This window comes from Montipora foliosa, chromosome 9 (assembly GCF_036669935.1).
Source record: "Montipora foliosa isolate CH-2021 chromosome 9, ASM3666993v2, whole genome shotgun sequence".
Lineage (NCBI taxonomy): Eukaryota > Metazoa > Cnidaria > Anthozoa > Scleractinia > Acroporidae > Montipora > Montipora foliosa.
Genome location: NC_090877.1, coordinates 32,282,307 through 32,304,880, shown reverse-complemented (window position 1 = coordinate 32,304,880; position 22,574 = coordinate 32,282,307). Strand labels below are relative to the sequence as shown.

General features: G+C 41.4%; 2 protein-coding genes across 4 annotated transcripts in view; both read left to right on the top strand.

Annotated features, from left to right (window-relative positions):
• Positions 1–22,286, top strand: part of LOC137970945 (acyl-CoA desaturase-like) — a 25,483-nt gene extending 3,197 nt beyond the window's left edge. The window contains exons 1-3 of one of the 3 annotated variants that reach the window (XM_068817613.1): positions 3,005–3,091; positions 18,401–18,913; positions 19,994–22,286. In XM_068817613.1, coding sequence (XP_068673714.1) covers positions 18,405–18,913; positions 19,994–20,432 — 948 coding nt within the window. In that variant the 5' untranslated portion in view covers positions 3,005–3,091; positions 18,401–18,404 and the 3' untranslated portion in view covers positions 20,433–22,286. Of the gene's footprint in view, positions 1–3,004; positions 3,092–18,392; positions 18,914–19,993 lie in introns of those variants that run through there. The other 2 variants (XM_068817615.1, XM_068817614.1) reach the window with 2 other exon arrangements.
• On the top strand, positions 17,077–17,661 carry LOC137971372 (uncharacterized). The gene has a single exon (XM_068818208.1). It carries the CDS (start codon positions 17,077–17,079, stop codon positions 17,659–17,661), a length of 585 nt encoding a protein of 194 aa, XP_068674309.1.
• Positions 22,287–22,574: the final 288 nt, after the last annotated feature.

Below are 22,574 nucleotides of genomic sequence, written 5' to 3'. Positions count from 1 at the left end.
TAACCATCACTTCTGCAGTTGTAAATTTCGTACTCTCCTACGAGCGGCAACTTTATCATTAACCTTGTTGCACACTTTAAATTGACATGAGCCTTATATGATAAGGACCTATCACCAGTTAGACATCCGAAGCAACTTGAAATCCGAATCCTCAACCGATCAAGCCCAGAGGTTGTTTGGAATGCGAGTCTGAAAACAGCTGGTAAAGTGGTTTATTATACCCCACAGGTAGATATAGAACCTTTGTTTTTCCTATATTCACGCCTACATGTAGATAGCTGCACTGAAACCAAGACTGAAAAGCATGGACATCGCTCTGAATTATAAACTGTACATATCTTGCTCCGGTTGTAATAAATACTCCGTTGTGATTGCACACATGGCCATTCCTTCTATAACCTTATTTTATTTATATCTTCTGCAAGCAATGAAGTTTTGTTTAAATAAGTGTTTATTGACATTTTTGTGTCACTTAAATTAAACAATTACTGGATTAGGTTTTTGTGACATCCAGAATAATCAAGGTTGAGGTAAGGTTATCAGCCGAAGCCGAAGGCTGAGGCTGATAACCCTTACCGTCACGGGCGCTGATTTCGAAAATTCACTGTACGCTTTCGGCCAATCAGAAAAGAGATAGTGAGTTCAATGTATAATAATCCGTTTTACTGGCCATCTTATTTACATTGTTTTCAATTGTCCCGTCCGAATACTGTATATGTTGTTTTTACGCCTTTTGAAAATATTTGATCAGGAGTGGTCATCCGTGACACTTATTCGTGAGCGCTGATTGAATGCTCTCGACGGCCCATTCATATGAGTAGCATGTGACAAATGACTAAGCAAAATTATTATTCAAAATGGTGGCCAGACGGCATAATTCAAGATGGCGGCTATGAGCCTGGAAGGAGTTCAAGAAGGAGCTGGTGAACTCGGTTTTGTACAAATCAAAGATGGCGGCATTGAGCTTTAGGGTTATAATGAGATGCCGGCCATATATGTATATGTGGGATTTTTAATGTTATGAGTGTTAAATGAGGTTTTATGAGCGATGTGTGTTGTGTGCATCTGTTACGATTCCGCCCAACCATCCGGATGGAATTGCAAATATAAAGTTAAAAGACCAATGGGAAAGGCAAGGAGTCAATGAGGTAGAGATGATGTCATGATTGACCAATGAGAAAGCAAAGGCGTCAGTTTACATTAACTTTTTGACAGTGTAAAACGGATCGTGTCGGTAACTAATCGACAAAATTGGGACAGAAGGAAAACAAAAGGGGCTTTAAGAGCATGCTCGGGCAAGCCCGCAAAAGACACATCAATTACCAGACATTTGTCCGTGTGAAAAGCAGTTTATTTCATGAGCTTAAATCAGTAAAATACATTCATATAAAAGTATATAACAAAATGAAAGTTTCAGTCAAGAACTGCAATAAAACATGACACCAGTATTTTCATCAATTTGTTATTTTCAAGGCGAACTGTGACAGTCTCTTTCTTGAAACGTTTCTTTAATTGTATCATCTACGATAGCGTTCATTTACAAATTGATCCACTCCAGTTATTCATATTCTATTGTATAAAACTGAACGTTTGTTTAAAAATCACGGACAAACGTATATCATGCTCCTGCCGCTATAAGGGAAACCTTTAGAGAATAGCAAGCGTAGTTTCGTAAAAATAATAATCTCCTAAGTTTTTATTCTACCAAATTAAGGCCATACGTGCAGTTTTGTGAAAGTACTTCTCTTACCTCGTTAAGACCAAAATGTAGTATATGCGAATGTGGTAAACTCTTAATCCTAAACGTTTGTTTGCTAAATTCACTGAAAGTCAACATCAACTCGTTTTACCGGTAACGGCCCATTTTATCTTTTCCAGTGTTTTTTTTATAGCGGTGTATTTCTATCCAAGGGATTAACACTTATCTGTTATAAGAGGCGTTTGGAGTAATTAAGAGAGAACGCTTATCACAAGGTGATATTTTCGTGAAAGTGTACTCTTTAAACAAACGAACGACACAGTAAATAGTAAGATAATGGTTGGACACTGACTATTTTTTGATGTTTCGTTCAAGACGTTTCGGCTGGTGCTTAACCTTCATCAGTTGAAATATACATTTTACATTTTATTACATTTTGCCATTTTACAATAAATTTACATTTAATAATTAAAGTTAATTAAGATAAGAAATATGGCGAGGAAACCTAAAAGAAACCAGGAGGCTTATACGAGGTTAGGTTTCCTCACAAAACAGAAATAATTAAATAACACAAATATAGCGAAGCAAGACGTTCAGTTAGGTGTAACACAGGAGTAGGAACGAAGACTAAGGAATGAATTAATAGCTGTTGATTATAGGCTCTTTCAGCTTGTGTTTAAAGGACAGTAGAGTTGGGGTATTTTTAATTTCATAACTAAGGGTATTGAAAAATTTAGGGCCTTGAAAAGAGATAGAAAACTGTCTTATGTTAGTCCTGCAAAGAGGTAGCCGAAAAACTGGGGAAGCGTGTCTTGTGTTGTAACTATGAATACTATTATTAACAGAGAAAAAAGAGTCAAATTTAGGAGGGAGATTACCAGTACTAAAAGAGTACATAAATTTACCTAGTTGTAACAAGTAGATACTGATTACTTTGAGAAATTAAATCCTTTAAAAATTGGATATGTGTGAGCATCACAACCGGACCTGCTTACTATCCGTATCGCCGGTTTTTGTGATATTGTTAACCTTTTCAGGTTACTTTTGCAAGTGGATCCCCAAACTAAATTACAATAATAAAGATACGGACAAACCATAGAATTATATAAAGTACATAACGAGGTTTAAGAAAGGAAATTACTGAATCTATAAATTATGCCAATAGATTTAGATATTTTATACGCAACAAGCGATACATGGGACTTCCAGGAAAGACAATCATTCAGCAGAATTTTCCTCGCTATTTTTATTGCTTAATTTTCTAGCGGGTACAAACACCATGCTTGCTGATATTTCAACATATTCTGTGCTCGATTTTCCGTGACAAATCCGTCACTCAAATGAGAACGGAGTCGGAAATCTGCAATGCGTCCGCCATCTTGGAAGTTTCAGGTAAGCTAAATTTATTGATGAACTTGAATCGGGTCCTATTGATATTTCTGGGCTTTTTTAATTTTCATTTTCCCATTGATTTTATAGGGGGTCAGTAGGGGGTCATCAGTTGACCGGGGGTCAGTGTTTTGTCGAAACCCCCATTATCTTACTATGTTAGCTCCTGTCTACCACTACTCTATTTTTAGACACTACATAATCCGATTATGTAGTGTCTAAAAATAGAGTAGTGGTAGACAGGAGCTAACATAGTAAGATAATGACCGGCATCTATCCTTTATTTATGGTGGAAATTAGTCAAAATATTAAGGAACCTACGGAAGCTATGAAAGGTCTTCAGGGACATCTTACTTTTTTTTCTAAATCGGCCATTGTTTTTTTTGTGTTAATTTTAAAATCGAAGTTGGTTTTTGCGAGCACTTAGCTTTTTCTTTTTAAAAGTCGGAGTTTGTCTTTCGAAATTAAGAGAATTTCCGAAATTGCTGAAATTGGAAATTATATGGAATGTACGCCAACTGCCAGAGACACCGAAGACTCGCTGTGCTCCTTACTTTAACAAGAAGATCTTTCGGATCTTAAAACCGCGCTTTGAAAATTTATCTGTTTTCTTACCACTATATAGTCGCAACGTAGTACACATTCCAAAGCAGTCTTTGTTGATTCACTATGACTATAGACACAAAATCACCTGATCAATCTGTAGCACAACAACTGACAACAACGAATGCACACAAAGGTATTGCACCATTACTTATACCCGTTGTCAAATCTCCGATTGCACCATCAGTCGAAACCGTTGTGAATTCTCCGATGACGTAATAGTCTTAGCTTTCTTTCTTAAAAGTCACGATTACATGTTTCAATCAGACACAAAAAAAATATATTTTGTTGTAAATAAAAAGCGGACTATTTTCATAAAAGTTTAAGTACATTAACGTTTTAACAGCTTTTTGGCGAATAAACATCTTAAGTTGCGTGACTGGAAGTCCCACTGACTATGTGGCCGAGTGGAAGTCTGGTTCAGCTCTCCGACAAAACGAAAAAAATAATAATAATAAACCGATTGCAGAGCAAGAACCGCGCTAGGAAACAGGATGATCGTCACGCAGTCACGCAACGTTCTTATTTGCTTGTTTGTTCCTGTTGTTGTCAATGTTGTTTTCTGACTTTACTACAAACGGTTTGTAGTAAGTAAAGTCAGAGTCGCACAGGAAACTGTCAGCCAATTCTATTCGTACGTCAAGGGATCGAATTAAGTTTTACGATAAAAACACTACAACACTGAGAACAATTTTGCGAAAATAAGCAAATGAGACCATTGCGTGACGACCATCGTAGAACTGTGGCTACGTTTTGTTTCGTTTTAATTGTATTGCACAGAATGTTTTTTACGAAATAAACATTAAAATGTGGATCTCAGCGAATCTTCAGTGTCTCAAGGAGTTAGCGTATATTCCCCGCAAAAACTTCAATTTCAGTCGGAAATTCTCTTAATTTCGAAAAACAAACAAAAATGTCCCTTTCGTAGCTTCCGTATATTAATTCTTATTTTTTTGACTTATTTCCACCATAAATGAAGGAAAGATACCGAACATTCGAAAATAACAGTACAGGAGAACAACGACAATCTTTTTAACAAAAAAATTTGGAAAGAAAAAACACCAGACCCCGACCCTGGCCCCGCGTTTTGGCTACTAGCGGAAAAAAATGTATATTTTTCCTCCAGCGGTGAGGCAAGGCGCGTCATGATTTGTTGTTTTGTGAACTCATTGTGTAAACTGTTTTAGGAGTTAATATCAGTATGGGCAATCTAGTACACAAGAGTTTTTCAAGACATTGTCCAAGTTTTACAATATTTATTTCCAGCCTGGATGTTTCGACTTTGTAAACAGTCCCGTTAGTGCATTTCGAGTGGGATTGGTAACTGAGGCACTTTTGCTCCGAGCAACTCTGAACAACTCCGGGCAGCTCCGAGCAAATACGAGTGGGTCCCTGTAGGGGCAGAAACTTGGAACGACAGAGTTTCTCCGAGCAACTCCGAGCAAATATGAGCAGTTCCCTGTAGTGGGAGCAACTGGCAACGACGGAGTTGCTCCAGACTCATTGCGCTAATAATTGCAAAGCAACAGCCGGTTGACTTTGGAGAGGAGGGTATATTTGCCGTAACCGCTTATTAATAGCCTCTCAACAACAAATGCATCAATGAAATCTCTGTATTCATTTTTATCATATACCGTTAAACCAATCAACAATTAAGTTGTTGTTGTTTAAGCATAGGTTATGTCCGTTCAAAAAGAATCCGTCAGATAGGTGTTGCCTTTCGCTCTATTTCAAAGTGCAAGGCTTGGTACAGTAACAAACCATCTTTGGCCATTTGGAGTGCTCTTTACCGATGTTTATTACAAGGTGCTCGTGCCGTCGTTGGTCCACCGCTTGTAAGTAATTTAGTACTTCTTTGTGACTCGCAATAAACGCGCAAGGGGACTCAGGGCATTTCACATATTTAAATCCATTGTCCGACATCCTCCTGTGCTCCAACAAACAACCGTGAAAAGGGCATGTCGCATCAACTTGCACCGGCGAGTCTTCAGGGATCTGCCCCATGAGCTTATCGATGGTGGCGGGTTCATTTAGCTGCCACAACTTCCCCCTCTTGATAGGTCTGCTCCGCGACTTGCACAGTTGGTGGGATTTCTTTCTTCTCCCCTTCTTTCGAATATTCTGTGGGGAGAAAAACATCAATTGCCATAGTATCAAAGGCTTCACACAGTGATTCCACTTAACTTGTTGGTTGGAGGTTTTGAAGTCCGAGTGAGTTTTCGAGTAGGTGCAGATTGATGAAGAGCCTCAGACATGATGTTATCTTATGAAACTCAACGAGTAAGAATTGCACGTTTTATAATTAAATGTCTACTTTCCTTCAAGGCATGATGGACCGATCAAGTCATTGGGAACCAATCACCGAATAGTATTTTTGTCTTTTGATTGGTTGTCGATGATGCAAATGAGCTGTATCTTGTTGTTTCCACAACCGGTTTCACCGTGCTCATACACGTTCTGACAGCCCTCTTGATTTGACTTTGTAATTAAATGACGTCAGTGACTTCCCATTGGCCGGTCATGATATCACCTCTACTTCATTGGCCCCGGGGCCATCTATTGTTCTGTTCGCTGTATATTTACGATACACGGAAACGGGATGGTTGGGTGGACACCACAACAGAGTGGGGCGGGACTGGGGGGTCAAACCTCCCACTTCCCGTACCTTTATCTCCCGGCTCCCGCCCTTTTCAGTCCTACTCCCGTCCCCTATAAATTAGGAGACTCAAACACATCTTAGTTATTTAGCTACCTAATTCTTAAGTGACAACGGTCTTAATTGTTCCAACTTGCAGTTCTGAATTGTCTCGTGTTCTGATACTGATTCGCGTTTCCTGGGGTGGATCCAGGTTTTTACAAAATGGGGTCCAATTAAAGGTGTCGCCGAAGGCGGCGCGCCTGTTGGGGATCCCCGGGAAATTTTGGAATTTTTAGTACTCGGAGTCCGGAGTTTGTTAGGATCATAAAGTCATTAAAATATGGAAGTGGTATATGACGATCTTGCTGCGAAATGTCACCACGTAGTGAAATCTTTAGTCCTTTGTGATTCACGGTCATAAGGAGAAAGCTCTCAAGAAGGTGTTCCATGCACGGACTCGGACCTTTTACTACCGCACCGAAAAATACAACAAGTAGCGTTTTGCATTTCCCTCCCGCTTCCCGCCCTCTTAGAACTCCCGCATCCCGCCCTTTCGTCTCCCGACTCACATACCCCTCCCGCCCCTATTCTCCCGGGCTCCCGCCACCGTGTCCCTCTCTACAACAGAAGCACTCTGCTATTTTCTCAATTAAGATTAGTCTGCGTGCTGCAGTCTGCATGGATGCGATTTACTGTGCTGTTTTAGCGAAGGGTTACAACTATTTATGACCGAAGTCTTCAAAAGCACCTCAAGTTCTTTGCGTACTTGTTCTTACATATTATGAACCGAACAAATTTGAAGTAACGTCGAGCACGTCAGCAGTGACGATAGATTTTCAATCTTTTCTCCAAACAACCACACCGTTCATGCCAATTAAATGCCGAGAATGTTGGTAGACACTTTACTTGCCGATGGACTTGGAATAATGATGAAATAATCAAAACAAAGTGAAGGTATATTTTAAATGACGTTTTCGAAGCAGTCGTCGTTGTACTCGCGTAAGTTCCACCATCAGCATCAGCGGTAGATATAGATAACAACCTTTCAATCGATGAGACCACATTTAAATGACAACCGACAGTATTCAAATAACTACCGACGGCATTCAAGAATCCAAGTGCTAAAAACGCGTACTCATACTACGTTCATACTAGACTGCGTCTAGGCGCTTGTGGTCTAAATTATTATCTATTTAAGATCGCTGTTAAGTCTTCACCGATTTGTAGCTGCGGCTTTGACAATGAGACTTTAACTCATTTCTTTTTACAATGTCCTAATTATGCTGCCCTCAGATCTGATTTGCTCGCTGTTGCTGCTTGTATAGCTTTTGGTCAATATTCTGACCAGCAAAAAGTTGAAGTTTTTCTGTTTGGCTCTTCTGACATGTCAAATAATGAAAACGTTGAAATCTTCTCTCATGTCCAGCACTTTATAAGAGAGTCTAAACGTTTTTCTTTTTGTGATCATTATCATTGACCTAATTAACTTAACTGTCTTTTTTGACTTACTTTGTATCCCGTGCCCGTGTTTGTTTTTTTTTATGTGGTAATTAGAATTTTGGTGTAAGCCCCCCGTGATGAGCTCATTTAGCTCTTGGGGCAAACATGTATATAAATATGTTTAAATAAAAAATAGTAATAATAAAAAAATAACTAAAAACGCGTGTAAATAAAAATGTCGGGAATTTTGGTCAAAGAAAAATGTAGAACATACTTAAGATAAAAAAGGTTTTTTTTCAATACCATACAATGCTACCCTCTACCTTACGCTACTTACATTGCTTTGCAATACTTAACTTACAGTGCATTTTGTCAACTGCTGGCGATACTTTACACGACCTACACAATGCAACTTACTAATTACAAAGTGATACGTTACTTAAATTACTAATAGTAACTGTAGAAGTGGCCTTGGAGCATACAACCAAGACATTGCTCAGCAAACTCGAATAGATCGTTTATTGGAGACTACAGCTTGCGACCTTCATTTACTCAAAAAAGGCAAAAAAGGCTCCCATTTTTTGGAAGATTGTGGATCTTTCTTCTCCATTTGGCAGTTGAACGTTAGTAATCGAATAATGTAAGCCAGATCTTTTTCTTGATAGAATGAGTGAATTCCTAAGAAGGACGAAGTTTTTCTCCCGAACTTAAGTGATAAAATGAAAAAAACTGGTACAAGCATATTATCGACTCGATATTAACAATTTCGGTAACAAAAAGATAGAAAATAGTCATGATGGAATATTTCTTATAAGCTTATTATGTGAACGAGATATGAATATTTTCTTAATGTAATGAGTGTAGTACTTCCTGAGAGGAACTGTTGTTGGTGAATGAGGTTTCGAGAGCCAGATCAGAAATTATCTTCAGAGTCAAGTGTATAATTGAGAAAAAAAATTGCTAGAGTTGTCTGTTTCAGTTAATGTCATACTAGCAGGCGCGGATCCAGGATTTTGAAATGGAAGGTGAATTTTTGTAATAATGTAATAGCACCAAAGCCTGGTTGAGGTGTTTGAGGGATAAGAAAAAAAAAAGAAAGAAGGGGGGATCAGAAAAAGGGGGGGTGAAAATTCACCCATTTCACCTCCCCTGGATCCGCGCCTGACTATACAATCATTTTCGTGCAACTTGTGTCTCAACATGTAATTAAGAGACAAAAGTGGAACAACATACCTCTTTTCCATGACACAGTCGTTAATTACTGGCTTGCCGTATGGCAATCCCAGTCGGACAATGGGTAGGTTTTTCCGTTTTATTTTTATTTTCCGTGTCGGTAAAAGTCTCGCCTGTCACTTCCCTGGTAACTGTTGTCTTTGTGCATGGAGCCTTCTGCGCGCATTTTCTTAGGATCGAGAGGGTAGTGGAAGTGCGTAGATTTCTCTGGTGGACACAGGAGAATCATTAACTTAGCCTGCAATGGCGTCGAAAGACATGTAATGCGAATGGCGTTTTAGTGGATCCTTAAATAAAATATACCCTTATGGAGCTCAATAATGGAAAGTCAGTTGGATAAACTAGGCAGGCGGTGAAAAACCAACACCTGGAATCTCAAAAGCGACGAGTAATGGACTTCGACAACAATCTATCGCCCGTTGAGCCGAAATCAAAGTGAGCTGTATTTCTAAAATAATATTTAACCAAGTGTGCTGTTATGTTGAACACTGAAACCAAATGGAAAATGCTCTGGTAATTTATAGGTTTCAACAAAGAGAGAGAACGATTGAACGAATCGAACACCTTACGTGGATCTGTGATCAACTCCGCACAGTCTTCAGGTAAAAAAAAATGATTGGCCAAGAATTATTTGAAAGAAAGCTTGTCGTGTATTTTGTGCTTCATTATTCAAGGAAAAGGTTCTTCATGGAAACGGTTTGATCCTGAAATTTAGTTTGTTGCAATATTGCGCATATTTGACACGATTGAGTTTCTTCTCTTCACGCACGTAATGAAATAGAAGGGGTTTTTGCCTCTAATAGCAAACTGTTGTTTGTTTCAAAAAATTGTTCGCTGGAAAAGGTGGCCTTTATGAATTCATCATGTTTTATGATATGCGAGCTTAACTGGATAGTTTTTATGGCAATAGTAAACCATTTTCTTGTCAAAATGAGGTTAGCGTCTTTCTGGTGTGTTAACTTAATTAAATCGTGAGTTTGTATTTGCCGTCTTCCGCGTAACCTTGATTTCCACTCTCAAAATTACCTCCAGAACCTACTTTTTGCGTAGAATAAGCTTTTAGAATGATGTTCTTGTTTTGCATAAGGCAAGCTAACAAAATATGTACCTTGCTGAGTTCGCATTTGTTAGCGTTAATAGTATTTTCGGTCCGATGCTTCTGTTTTATGAGGGGTATATTGTTTTGGTCTCCCGTCCAAACACTAACCCCGCTTGGACAGAGATTAACTTCAGTGAACTTTGGTATTACAAAGCTGTCAGATGCTCAGAGGGCACGCTTTAACTTGTGGTGAAAAGAAGTTGTGAGGGAACTTGAAAATTATCAACATGTCAGCCCAGAAGCCAATGTTTCTCGCTTCTCTTTTATTTGTTATTCTTTAGAGACTGGAATGCTGTAGTTCAATACCACACAATTCAGTGCCTTGTGATTTTCTGTAACACGTACCACAGGTAACCCAGTGTATGGTTCACGGAAGCATCTCGTTGTATAAAGGGCGACAAATAAGCTTGATCACGATGGAATTTGCATTCTTTGAGTTCGAAGTCAAGTTGTCAGTTAAGCAAACTGATAGTCTGTCAAACGATCAGTACGGATTTTACAGACCGTCAAAGGATGATAAGTCGGTCCGTATACTGTCTATTTATTATATGCATATATGTGTTAGAGGGGGCCTGTGAGAGTCTAACGATCCGTACGGACTGTAGAGACAGTCAAAGAATATGTCGGTCCGTATACAGTCCGGATCCGTTGATTATTATATGCAGATCGGCTGTGTTTGACGGGGTCTCTGAGAGTTCGGCGATCCGTACAGACTGTAGACACCCTGTAAAATGATACCTGGGTCCATCAATTACTGAGAAAGGAGTAAACGGAGTAAGCTTATGTTCTTGAAAGCGTATGGGAATAAGTCACACGTTGTAGCAAAAGGAAACCAGCGTAAGTAGTAAGTAGGGACTACCAAAACAAACGGAGTAAACATGTATGTCATTCGTAAAGCGCTTATGCACGAGTTACACTTTGTTGAAAATGAAGTGAGCAACACACTGTTAAGGCAAAACGAATAGACTAAACAGTTACGTGTGCCTCGTTCTTAACGCGAAAGGTAACCGAGGCAGACATTACCTTCCTCAACGCTTCGCACAACTTTCAAATAAAGTTTTTAAACATTGTGCCTTATAACATGATCTCTTTTGGAACTTGTATAACGCTTTCTGTCGTCAGCAGGCAATAACAATGTTCATTTGGCCACACGAGATCACTGATAGAGAAACAACTGGTGCCGGAGTGGTAAGTCCGTAAGTGGTGAAGGTTAAGTTGCCAATTGTGACAGCCGTCGCGTGAGCAAATTGACCCCGAACGAGAGAAATTTTGTGGCAAACTTGAGGGACAAGTTGAAATAAAAACTGATTACTGTAACAATGGCTTTACACTGGTTAAGGGAATTGTTACAGAAGAAAGCCCTTTCATTACGGAGAAACCTGGTTGAGATCGTTGTTACATTAATAACTCAGTTTCGAGTTACAGACTGAGAAGTAGGCTGCGTTTCGTCGCGTTCTGCAAACATAGGTCCAGTTTTCCGGCACTAATCATGATTATTGAGCCTCAAGGATCTAGTGATGAGTTTTAGCTTCGAGTGCGACGGAGAACGATAGATTTTGCAGAAACTGTCTTTTTAGGGTAAATAACTTTGTTTCGCAGTAAATCTGCTTGACTACTGGAAGGAAAATGCTAGGCTTATAAGACCTTAGAACACGAAGAAACTGATTGTATTTTCGAAATGTTTTCCGTTTGCGCGCACTTAAAATTTCAGGTCCAGAAACATTCCGGTTGCAAACGCACTGGACGAAATTCAGTCGGGACTTGAAAAACCGCTTCCTCGTTAGCGGACACTGAAAATTATTTAATTGAAAATACAATTAGCTGTCTGTAAAGTGATCAGTGTTGTTAGGTTGATGGACGTTAGATGACTCGTCAAGGTGGTATTGGGTTCCCATGGCGGCTTGCCACGCTTTTTATAAGCTGGCCCATCTTACCATTTTTGATGCCTTCCTAATATGTTTTATCGAAAGTTACTTTTCCTAACACCTATTCTATCTAAAGTCCTGGAAGACTTTGTGATCACCTAGATGATCGAGGATTTTGGTGAGTATATTGATGCTTACCAATTTGGTGGCCTCAAAGGATCTTCCATCACTTATTGCCTACTCTATCTAATTCACAATTGGCTTTCTGAGCTAGAGAATCCTGGCTGCTATCTAAGGACTTGTTTCTTAGATTTCAGCAAGGCCTCTGACAGGATCAACCATACTATAGTGATCACCAAGCTTATAGAGTTGGGCGTACGTCGCTCTATAATTCCATGGATATGCGGTTTTCTAACAGAGCAGAGGCAATGCGTCAAGCTCGGTCAGAGTACCTTTCAATGGCTCCCTGTTAACGCTGGGGTCCCTCAAGGGCCTAAAATCGGCCCCATATTGTTCGTCATCGTGCATGATAAACGATCTAAAATTGGCATCTGCGCGCTGTTCGCACTGGAAGTACGTTGATGACGTGACGATCTCAGAAGTTGTACCGGCGCGCGCGACCTCAACGCTTCAATCTGAGCTTGACGCACTCAATTCCTGGGCTGATAATAACATGAAACTCAATCCTAAGAAATGTAAGGAGCTGACTGTCCATTTTCGCCGCCATATTGAGCATTTTCCACCAGCTCTAGCTGTGAATGGCGATGAACTTGAAACCGTTGAAGCCCACAAAGTTCTTGGAGTCACTATTCAGAGTAACCTAAAGTGGGTTCTCATGTCAACGAAATGGTAGGCAAGGCCTCCAATCGACTGCATATATTACGGGTGCTAAAGCGCAGTGGTGCACATACATATGATCTCCGTCGAGTTCACATTGCACTAATTAGGTCGGTACTGGAGTACTGTTGCCCTGTGTGTTCCTCTCAGTCTGTCCAACTTTCAGAAAGAATCGAGAGAGTGCAAAAACGTGCGTTACGCATCATTTTTCCTGCCTCCCACTACGAAGACGCTTGGAAGCTGTCCGGCTGGACGTCTCTGTGCGCACGACCTCATGTATGCCAAAACTTTTGAAAAGATCAAGGAGCCCGGGTCACGCCTTCACCATCTTATGCCACCGACTCGGGCGCGCGCACAGCCGCTCCCTACGCTTTAACGATGGGCCGTCGCTGATGAAATGTAAAACAGAGCGCTTTAAGAAACGTTTCTTCCCCCACGTGTGCTTTAAACCTCATGGTCTGTAGCTGGATATTTTCCAACATTATTAATTATCTGTAGTAAACTTTTTATCGTATCGAAGTTGAAGGCTGTAAATTCAGAGTAATTTAAAATGTAAAAAATGTAAATTCAAAGTAATTTTAAAATGTATGTTATGTATGGCAATTATGTATGGCGATACCGCTGGCTCAGGATCTCTAGTTGTTCGATTATTCAGTTATTGTTTGTTAACCAATCAGAATAAACCACGCGGTCAGTTGTTGATCCAACATGGCGTCTGTGTTGTAAGAGTGTATCAAACATGGTGTCAGAATAGAGGATAACGAACGCCACTGAACCGAGCATGGCCGAAGGATACGCAAATTCGTCGTACAAATGGCCAACTATGAACTGGGCTGCTGCAGACCTGAGAAAAGAATGGGAAAGGTTCTATCAACACTGCGAATTCACGTTTGGAGGACCGCTCAGCAAATGCACTGAGAAGGAGAAAATATGCAACCTTATGAGCTTCGTCGGCGACAAAGGCCGGGAAATTTACCTTACCTTCCAGTGGGAAACTGTTCGTGTTGGAACAGGAGAAAGTGCTCAAGATGTAAATGAGAGAGACATACTCGAAAGAGTCGTCGGAAAGTTCAAAGCACACCTCGAAGCCAAGAAGAACCCGATTATGGCAGCAGTTAAATTTGACCGAAGACGTCAGTTACAAGGAGAAACCTTTGACTCCTTTGTCACCGATCTTAAGCTCCTGGCGCGTGGTCTGGACATGACTGAGTCGAATAAATTGATTCGGAACGCCATCGCATGCAAATCTCTGGACGAGCGAGTCAGGCAACGCTGTTTGGAGAAAAGTAAAAACCTCACCCTTGAAATGGCAATCGATATCGGTCGGATGTTCGAAGCGACTAAGGATGGAATGCAAGTGATGTCTGGCGAAGACCCTAAAGTGGAGGTCAATAAACTTGCATGGAAGGGGGGCTCGTCCAAAAAGCCCAAAAACAAGGTACCAAAGGAGAAAAATGTGCAAGTTCCAAAATGTGATAGATGTGGATACAATGCCCACAAGCCACATGAAAAATGCCCTGCCAGAAAGGAGTCGTGCAACAAGTGTAAGAAAATTGGACATTTTGCTAATGTGTGCAGAAGCAAGAAAAGCAATGTCAACTTACTAAATGAAATGGACTATCCTAGAGAAGGCTATTCTAGTGATGAGGAGGGTCCTGAAAGTGATGTGCAACTACTTCGTGTAGCAAGCCTGGAAATGAATGGCATCCGTGACAAAACAAAAACCAGTGAAAGTGATGAATGGTGGGCGGTGGTAGAAGTGGGTAACAGTACTCTGCACTGTCAACTCGACACTGGTGCCTATGCAAGTGTTATCAACACTACTCATCTCAAGCAAGTAGCACCCAGGGCCCTGATCAAACAAACCAAGAAGACCCTGGTGTCATACAGCCAACACCGAATCACACCAAAGGGCTACGTCACTCTTCCCGTAAGATTTAAGGACAGGGAGTTAAATGTGAACTTCTATGTCATAGATAGTGAGCAGAAGCCAATATTGTCAGGTGAAGTTTGTCAAGCCCTCAACCTGGTTCAGCGGGTACATAATCTACAGGAACATGTAGATCCAAGCTTAAAGGAGCTACTCAACCAGTATCCAGATTTACTAAGTGCATCAGGAGCCATGCCTGGAACTTACTCCATCAAGATTGACCCCAAAGCAACACCAGTAGTGCATGGACCTCGTAGACAACCTGCAGCACTCCTTCCCAAGATCACAGCGAAGCTTAAGGAAATGGAAAAGGAAGGACACTTAGCCAAAGTTTCACAGCCCACTGACTGGGTTAACTCTATGGTAGTTTCAAGTCGAGGTGAAAAGATCAGGATCTGCCTTGACCCGGGTGATCTCAATAAAGCAGTAAAGCGGGAGCATTATCCAATCCCCTCTGTAGAAGAAATTGCAGCAAAGATACCTGAGGCAAAAGTGTTTACAGTCCTTGATGCGAAGAGTGGGTATCTCCAGATGAAACTAGACTACGAGTCTAGTCTACTGACAACAATGAACACCCCAATAGGCAGATACAGATGGTTAAAACTACCATTTGGAATCAAATCAGCTCCAGAGCTGTACCAAAGGGCCATGGATGAAATGTTGGAGGATATTGATCACGCATATGCCATCATGGATGACATACTGATTGCAGGACGTGACATTGCCCACCACGACTCAGTCCTAAATGAAGTTCTCCACCGTGCCAGAACCTACAACCTTAAGCTGAACTTCGAGAAGGTCAAAGTGCGAAAACAACAAGTTCCATATGTGGGCCACATCATCTCAGCAGAAGGCCTTAAACCAGATCCGGAGAAAGTAAGAGCTATGAAGGACATGCCACCCCCCGAAACAAAAGAAGATGTGCGTCGGTTCCTGGGATCTATCCAGTACCTAGCCAAGTTCCTCCCAATGCTAGCGGAAGTTGAAACACCACTGCGGGAGCTGACAAGGAAAGATGTACTCTTCCACTGGGACAAGCCACAAGCAGCTGCGTTCCAGAAGCTCAAGGATATGTGCTGTGAAGCTCCTCTGTTAGCCTACTATGATGTCAGAAAAGATGTGACCATACAATGTGATGCCAACAACAGCGCTGTGGGTGCGGTCCTACTGCAAGAGGGAAGGCCAATAGCCTACGCATCCCGAAAACTTCGACCATCAGAGCTCAACTGGGCGCCAATAGAGAAAGAAATGCTGGCCATTGTGTTCAGTACACAGAAGTTCAGAGAGTACATTCTGGGGAAAACAACCCTGGTCCAGACTGACCACAAACCCCTGGAAATGATACTGCGCAAGCCCCTGACAACAGCACCATTAAGATTGCAGGCAATGATGCTGAGAGTGAGTGGCTATGATCTAAGCGTAGAATACCTGCCAGGGAAGAAGCAAGTCCTCGCAGACACTCTCAGCCGAGCAAGTCTAAATGAGGTTCCACCGGAAGAAGAGGAGATACAAGTAAACATGTTGGAAAGAATCTCCGTGTCTGAGCCAAAGTATGCAGAACTCCAACAAAACACAGCAAATGAGCTTCATGAATTGTATGCTATGATCCAAGCCGGCTGGCCAGACACAAAGCAACAAGTCCCACACAGCATCCGCCAATACTGGGACACACGTGATGAGCTCGCGGTGCTAGATGGAGTAATCTACCGAGGAATGAGAATCGTAGTCCCCCCGTCTATGAGGCCAGCCATGCTGGAAATCATACATGGAACACATCTGGGAATCGTAAAGTGTAAGCAAAGAGCCAGGGAAGCCCTTTACTGGCCCGGCATGAGTGGGCAGATAGAAGACAAAGTCAAGGATTGTACCACGTGCCATGATTATGCCCCTGCACAACAGAAAGAGCCTCTGATGCCGAGCCCTGTTCCGGACCTGCCTTGGGAAAGAGCCGCTTCAGACATTTTCGCCTTTGAAGGTAAACATTACCTGTTGCTAGTTGATTACTTCTCCAAGTTTATTGAGGTGACCAAACTGAAGGATCTGACATCCCTGGAGACCATTGAAGTCCTGAAAGAGCATTTCAGTCGACACGGCATCCCAGCAAAACTCGTCACTGACTGTGGTAGCCAGTACACAAGTAGAGAATTTGAGACATTTGCTAAAAGCTACACCTTTGAACATGTCCTAGTAAGCCCGAAGCACCCCAAAGCAAATGGGGAGGCTGAAGCCGCAGTCAAAACAGTGAAGTCTATATGGAGAAAGAACAAAGACAAGAGAAAAGCGCTACTAGAGTACAGGGCATCCCCACTCCCAGCAATTGACTTGTCCCCGTCACAGCTCTCTATGGGTCGCAGGCTTCGAACGACACTCCCAATAGCACGTGGTCTATTGGAGCCTGAAACACATAGCACCCAGAAGATAAGAGCAAGAATGAAGCATGGCAAGGACAAGCAGAAGTACTACCATGACCGCCAAGGAACCAAAGAGCTACCACCACTCAGAGCAGGCGATCATGTCAGAGTAAGACCTGAGCCAGGGTCAAAGGAGTGGAGAGCGGCTACCGTAGTCCAGAAACATGCCTTGCCCAGATCATACGTGGTAGAGGTGAGCGGCCGAAGAATCAGGCGTAACAGAGTGGCTCTAAGAAACGACTCAGCCAAGTCTCATATGGAATACCGTAAACGCCATGGAAACATCGCTCAGCAGACAGAACCAGAGCCTGACAAGACACATGCGGCTCCCACGTCCCCAGCAAGCCCACAAGTGGACCCCACTGTACAGGAATACCACTTAAATCCCTCACCTGCTGAGGAAATGCCAGCAGGTGGTGTGCCACCTCCAGCGGACATCGCGGAAGCTAAAGACCCGCCCTTCTATAAGACTAGAAGTGGAAGACAAGTCAGGAAACCAGTCAGACTAGACCTGTAACTAGTTGTTATGTTACAAGGGACACTTTATGAAGCATGAACAATGACAGACACAGATGAATTAATGCTGAGATTATTATTATTTTATTTTATCCTTTTTCTTTTATTGACAGTTTTCTTTTTAGTTTTAAAGATTGTGATGTGAAGGGGGGGGATGTTATGTATGGCAATTATGTATGGCGATACCGCTGGCTCAGGATCTCTAGTTGTTCGATTATTCAGTTATTGTTTGTTAACCAATCAGAATAAACCACGCGGTCAGTTGTTGATCCAACATGGCGTCTGTGTTGTAAGAGTGTATCAAACAATGTAATGCCCAGTCCCCATCAAGTTGACAAGTTGTAATTTTACTAGGTTTATTCTTATGTAAAGTAATGACGCAATTCGCTCCGTGCACGACGTTTTATAATGAAATGGTATTATTATTATTATTATTATTATTATTATTATTATTATTATTATTATTATTATTGCTATTATTATAGTATTTTAACTCTATTTTTGGAGGATATATTGAAACTGTGGATACGAATTGACATTCGAAACGGATCATTATTGCATGCAAATAATGAAACGAAAAGAAGCCTGAAAAACCCGAGGGTTGAACGCCACTCTAACCCATGAGACATCCTGCAATAAGAAACCGTATAATGAAAAACATATTTTAAGAAGTGTGGTGGAACTGTAAATGTCTATGAAACGATTTTCCAATTGTTATTTAATTCTGTTCTTTGTTGTAGAAAAATGTCAGAGACAGACGTGATTAAATATGAAAAGAAAACTCCCGAGGATGCAAGAAAACGCCCCGAGCAACAAATCGTGTGGTCAAACGTTGCTTATATGGGGATGTTGCATCTTATGGCGTTATACGCGATTTATCTACTGCCCTCGGCAAAGCCGCGAACCTGGATCTGGACCTGGCTTTGCTACTTTTTCGGAGGTCTTGGAGTCACTTGTGGAGCCCACAGACTCTGGTCTCACCGGTCGTACAAAGCCACGTGGCCTTTCAGATTGTTATTAATGCTATTCAATTCCATGGCAGCACAAAATTCCATCTTTGAATGGGCGAGGGATCACCGCATTCATCACAAGTATTCTGAAACCAATGCAGATCCGCACAATGCTAAGAGAGGATTCTTCTTTTCACATGTTGGTTGGTTATTGATGAAAAAACACCCCGATGTCTTAACGAAAGGAAAGCAAACTGATTTGAGCGATTTGTACAAGGACAAAATCGTCATGTTCCAGAAAAGGTAATCATTGATCAGAATTTTTACGTGGTATGCCTGAGACTAGCCGCTTGCTTTTTATCGGTGAAAAAGCAAAAAAAGCAAATGGACTCACACTAACACCAACCCGGTGTGTCACGTAAAACAGCCGCCGGGTATGTTAGCTACGCCATGCTGATGAGGCCCAGCAAGGCCTAAACAGCTGTATGAAGGGGTAGTTTCTAAAGAAACTGTGGTGCTGCGTCGGTGGGGAAGTAGTATACAAAAATTTGGTTTATCAACGGAGTTGATAATGTAAATTTACCACCGTACAGAGATTCCAAAAGCTGACGTTTCGAGCGTTAGCCCTTCGTCAGAGCGAATCCAGAGCGAATTATTGACAGCCTCTTTTAAAGTGCTTCGTCGATTCGCTCTGACGAAGGGCTAACGCTCGAAACGTCAGCTTTTAGAATCTCTGTACGGTGGTCAATTTACATTATCAACTCCGTTGATAAACCAAATTTTTCTAAACAGCTGTACATTGCTGCTAATTGACCGGGTGAAATGGTTGTGCGCATGCGTGATGCGCTGGCCATGCCGGGTTGGTGTTAGCGTTAGCGTTAGCGTTTTCCATTGTTTTCCGATTGGCAAGGCCTCTTTTGCTCTTATTACCGTTATTATTGACAGCCTCTTTTAAGGTGCTTGCAGAGTCGCTCTTCAATCAGTCCACTCGCTAGTGTAACAACAGAGGAATGATATAGTTAGATAGCCAACTAAACTGTAAACTCAGCAAAGGAAGTCAAATGGGCTAGATCTTGAAAACAAACACGAGTAGTTCGGGGAGGACTGGAAAGGTATAAAGTTTTGTTTGATGAACAATATTTCGGCTGAGCAAACCAGCTTTATTCAAGTTTGAGATGTTAAGACTTTAGTGTTGTAGTTGTTATATAGATGGATGTTGTAAATGGTATATAGAGGGAGGACAGTACAATCCGCACAGATAGATTAAGAAATCTTATAAAGGAACAATTCACAAAAGGTATATCTTCCGATGTCATTCACCTTCATGCCATGTAACATTTATGTGATCTGTATTACCAATGACACAGATTTTGTTAATTCCAGATACTACAATCTTCTCAGCAACTTTTTCAATGTGGTATTTCCGGTATTCGTTCCGTGGTACTTTTGGGACGAGAACCTGTTCAACGCATTCATAATTTGTTTCGCATTCCGCTATGTTATTACCCTCAATGGTACCTGGACCATAAATAGCTTGTCTCATCTTTGGGGGTACAAGCCTTATGACAAGACCATAAATCCGACACAGAACTTTATTGTTGTCTTGGCAGCAGGTGGTGAAGGATACCACAACTTCCATCACACCTTTCCACAAGACTATGCAAATAGTGAATTGGGTCTGCGAATAAACGCATCCAAGTGGTTTATTGAGTTAGCTGCAATGCTCGGACTAGCATATGACTTGAAAACTGTATCCAAGGAGGTGATATTAAAGCGGAGAATGCGCACTGGAGACTTGCAACACTTGGCTAAGAAACAGTGAGAGGGTTATCTATGAGATATGAGATATGCAATCACACTGATTCTCAGGCTTAGATCATTTTAAAACAAATTTTGTTTCGTGCTGTAAAAATGAGCAAAATGCCGGGCGGAGAAAGTGGGGCCTAGTAGTTTTAGCTTTTACCTTGAGATCTGGACACCCCGGGTTCACTTGTGTAGTTTGTTAGAATAACCAATCGTAACCAATCCTTTTTCCCAGCAAAACTCACCCTTAGTACATGTACAATAAGACAATTAATTCATGGTCGGTTCATTTGCAAGACTTTCATTCACTCGTTGTGAAGATTCTAGCCTGTTCCAGGCTCTCATTTGGTGGCGACGGGCGAAAAAAATAGTCCGCATCAAGCCCGACAGTGAGAAAAACCCCGATAGGATTTTATGTGTTGGTAATGTAGTGTTCATGCGTCTCCCTGGTAAAAACTTGTGGTCGACTAGAATTTGCATAAAGAAGCTTCCCTACCGTTCGTACCAAGTCTTTGTTGATGGCACTACTTACAGACGAGATCGCCGTGATCTGCTTCTCCCAAAAACAGATCAACCAGAGTTCCCCATTATTGAAGTAACTCCGCAACTTGGCAACGTGACAGCTGAGGTCGATGTTGCTCCAGCGCAGATACCACAGCCAAGTCACGGTTAAAATTCTGTTTCCTCCACATCCGGCATGTGAACGCTTCCAAACGAGCTTGAAAAACGTTGCAATCCTGCATGGCGTCAACAGTTGTGATTTTCTTTCTTATCAAAGGACCAAACTGATTCAAGATACATTGTATACATTGTCTCCATGGAGGCGATGTGCCAGTATCCTCTCTATCTCATGGAGATAGGATGTCGACGCTTCCAGTTGCTGTACCAGTCGATAAAACTTTTTTTAATTAAGAAAGGGCATGTTACGTAATGCCATACATTAGGAATAGATTATCCAGTAAAGCAGAATCTTTTCTAGTCATTGTAGGTAAGATTTTTTCTCAAATGGCTAAACTAGTTTACCTCAATGGTAGAAATGCTGCCGAGGGGTAGGAAGATGTTAAAATTTAACAGTGGTTTGTGCCCTCAACTGGACCTCCTTCTGGACCCCACTCGAGGCAAAAATGAAAGTCGCAAGGTCGTCGGAATTTTTATCTAAAGGACGTTAGAGATGAGCTAGTAATAAATCGTTTTCAAGTTTCCAATCCTCTCATTTCGGAAATACAGCATTTTGAATTCCGAATTGTCACCTTGCGTGACACCACGATACAAAAGTATTTGGTTGCGTGAAGAAATTCTATCCCTATGAATCTCAGCAATTTGAGCCTTTCAAGTACATTAGGAGATGTGTTCATACTCATGTATTTTATCTCATGAACAAGAAGTAAGCGCTTTCATCGCAAAGTAAACTCCAGATGTTTTCGTTGATTCCCGGCCGCCATATTGGTGGACCAAGAAAACTCTATAAAGTTGCGTTAAACGCTTCGACAAATAACTCAGAAACGATGTACCTCACAGACCTGAGAATTGGAGAGGTGGTTAAAAGATTTGTTTCCTACAACATTCCAAATTTTTGGCCTTTTTCATTTGATGATTCCGAGTTTATTTTCTTGTTGCGCAACAGTGTAAACGATGCGGGAAGCGAAATGAAAATGCTAGCAGGGTTCGAGAAACGGGGCCCTGGTCACAATCAGTTTAGAATTGCGTCCAAGTTAGTTTGTAATGATTGTATCCGATAATTAAATGTGGCAAATTTATAAAAGCGTGGTAAGAAACAAAATTCAGTTTTTTTGGAAAGCTGTAATGAGGCAGAAACCTGTAGTGAGCCATGATCTAAAGCGATTTTAATAAAAATAAGCAATCGTCACAGTAATTCTCTAGCCAGACCATTCCACCCTCCATGCCATTCCTTACCTTTTTTTCGGATCATTTGCGGTCCAAAATGGGGATCATTTGCGGTCCTGATATCATTTGCAGTAAAGTTTGGGGATCGTTTGCGGTTCTGGGATCATTTGCAGACCCGTCAGATGAACATCCGTAACTGTCGTCTCGTTTCAGCCTGGGCGGGAAAAGTAGTCCCTTGAGAATACTTTGCCTTGCATATGGTTGGGAAGGTATGAAATCCAAGTCATTTTTCCGTCGTCAAGATTTCATCTCAAAA

Coding starts and splice junctions, on each gene's coding strand:
- LOC137971372 (XM_068818208.1), top strand. CDS start 17,077: ATGGGTCGCAGGCTTCGAACGACACTCCCAATAGCACGTGGTCTATTG.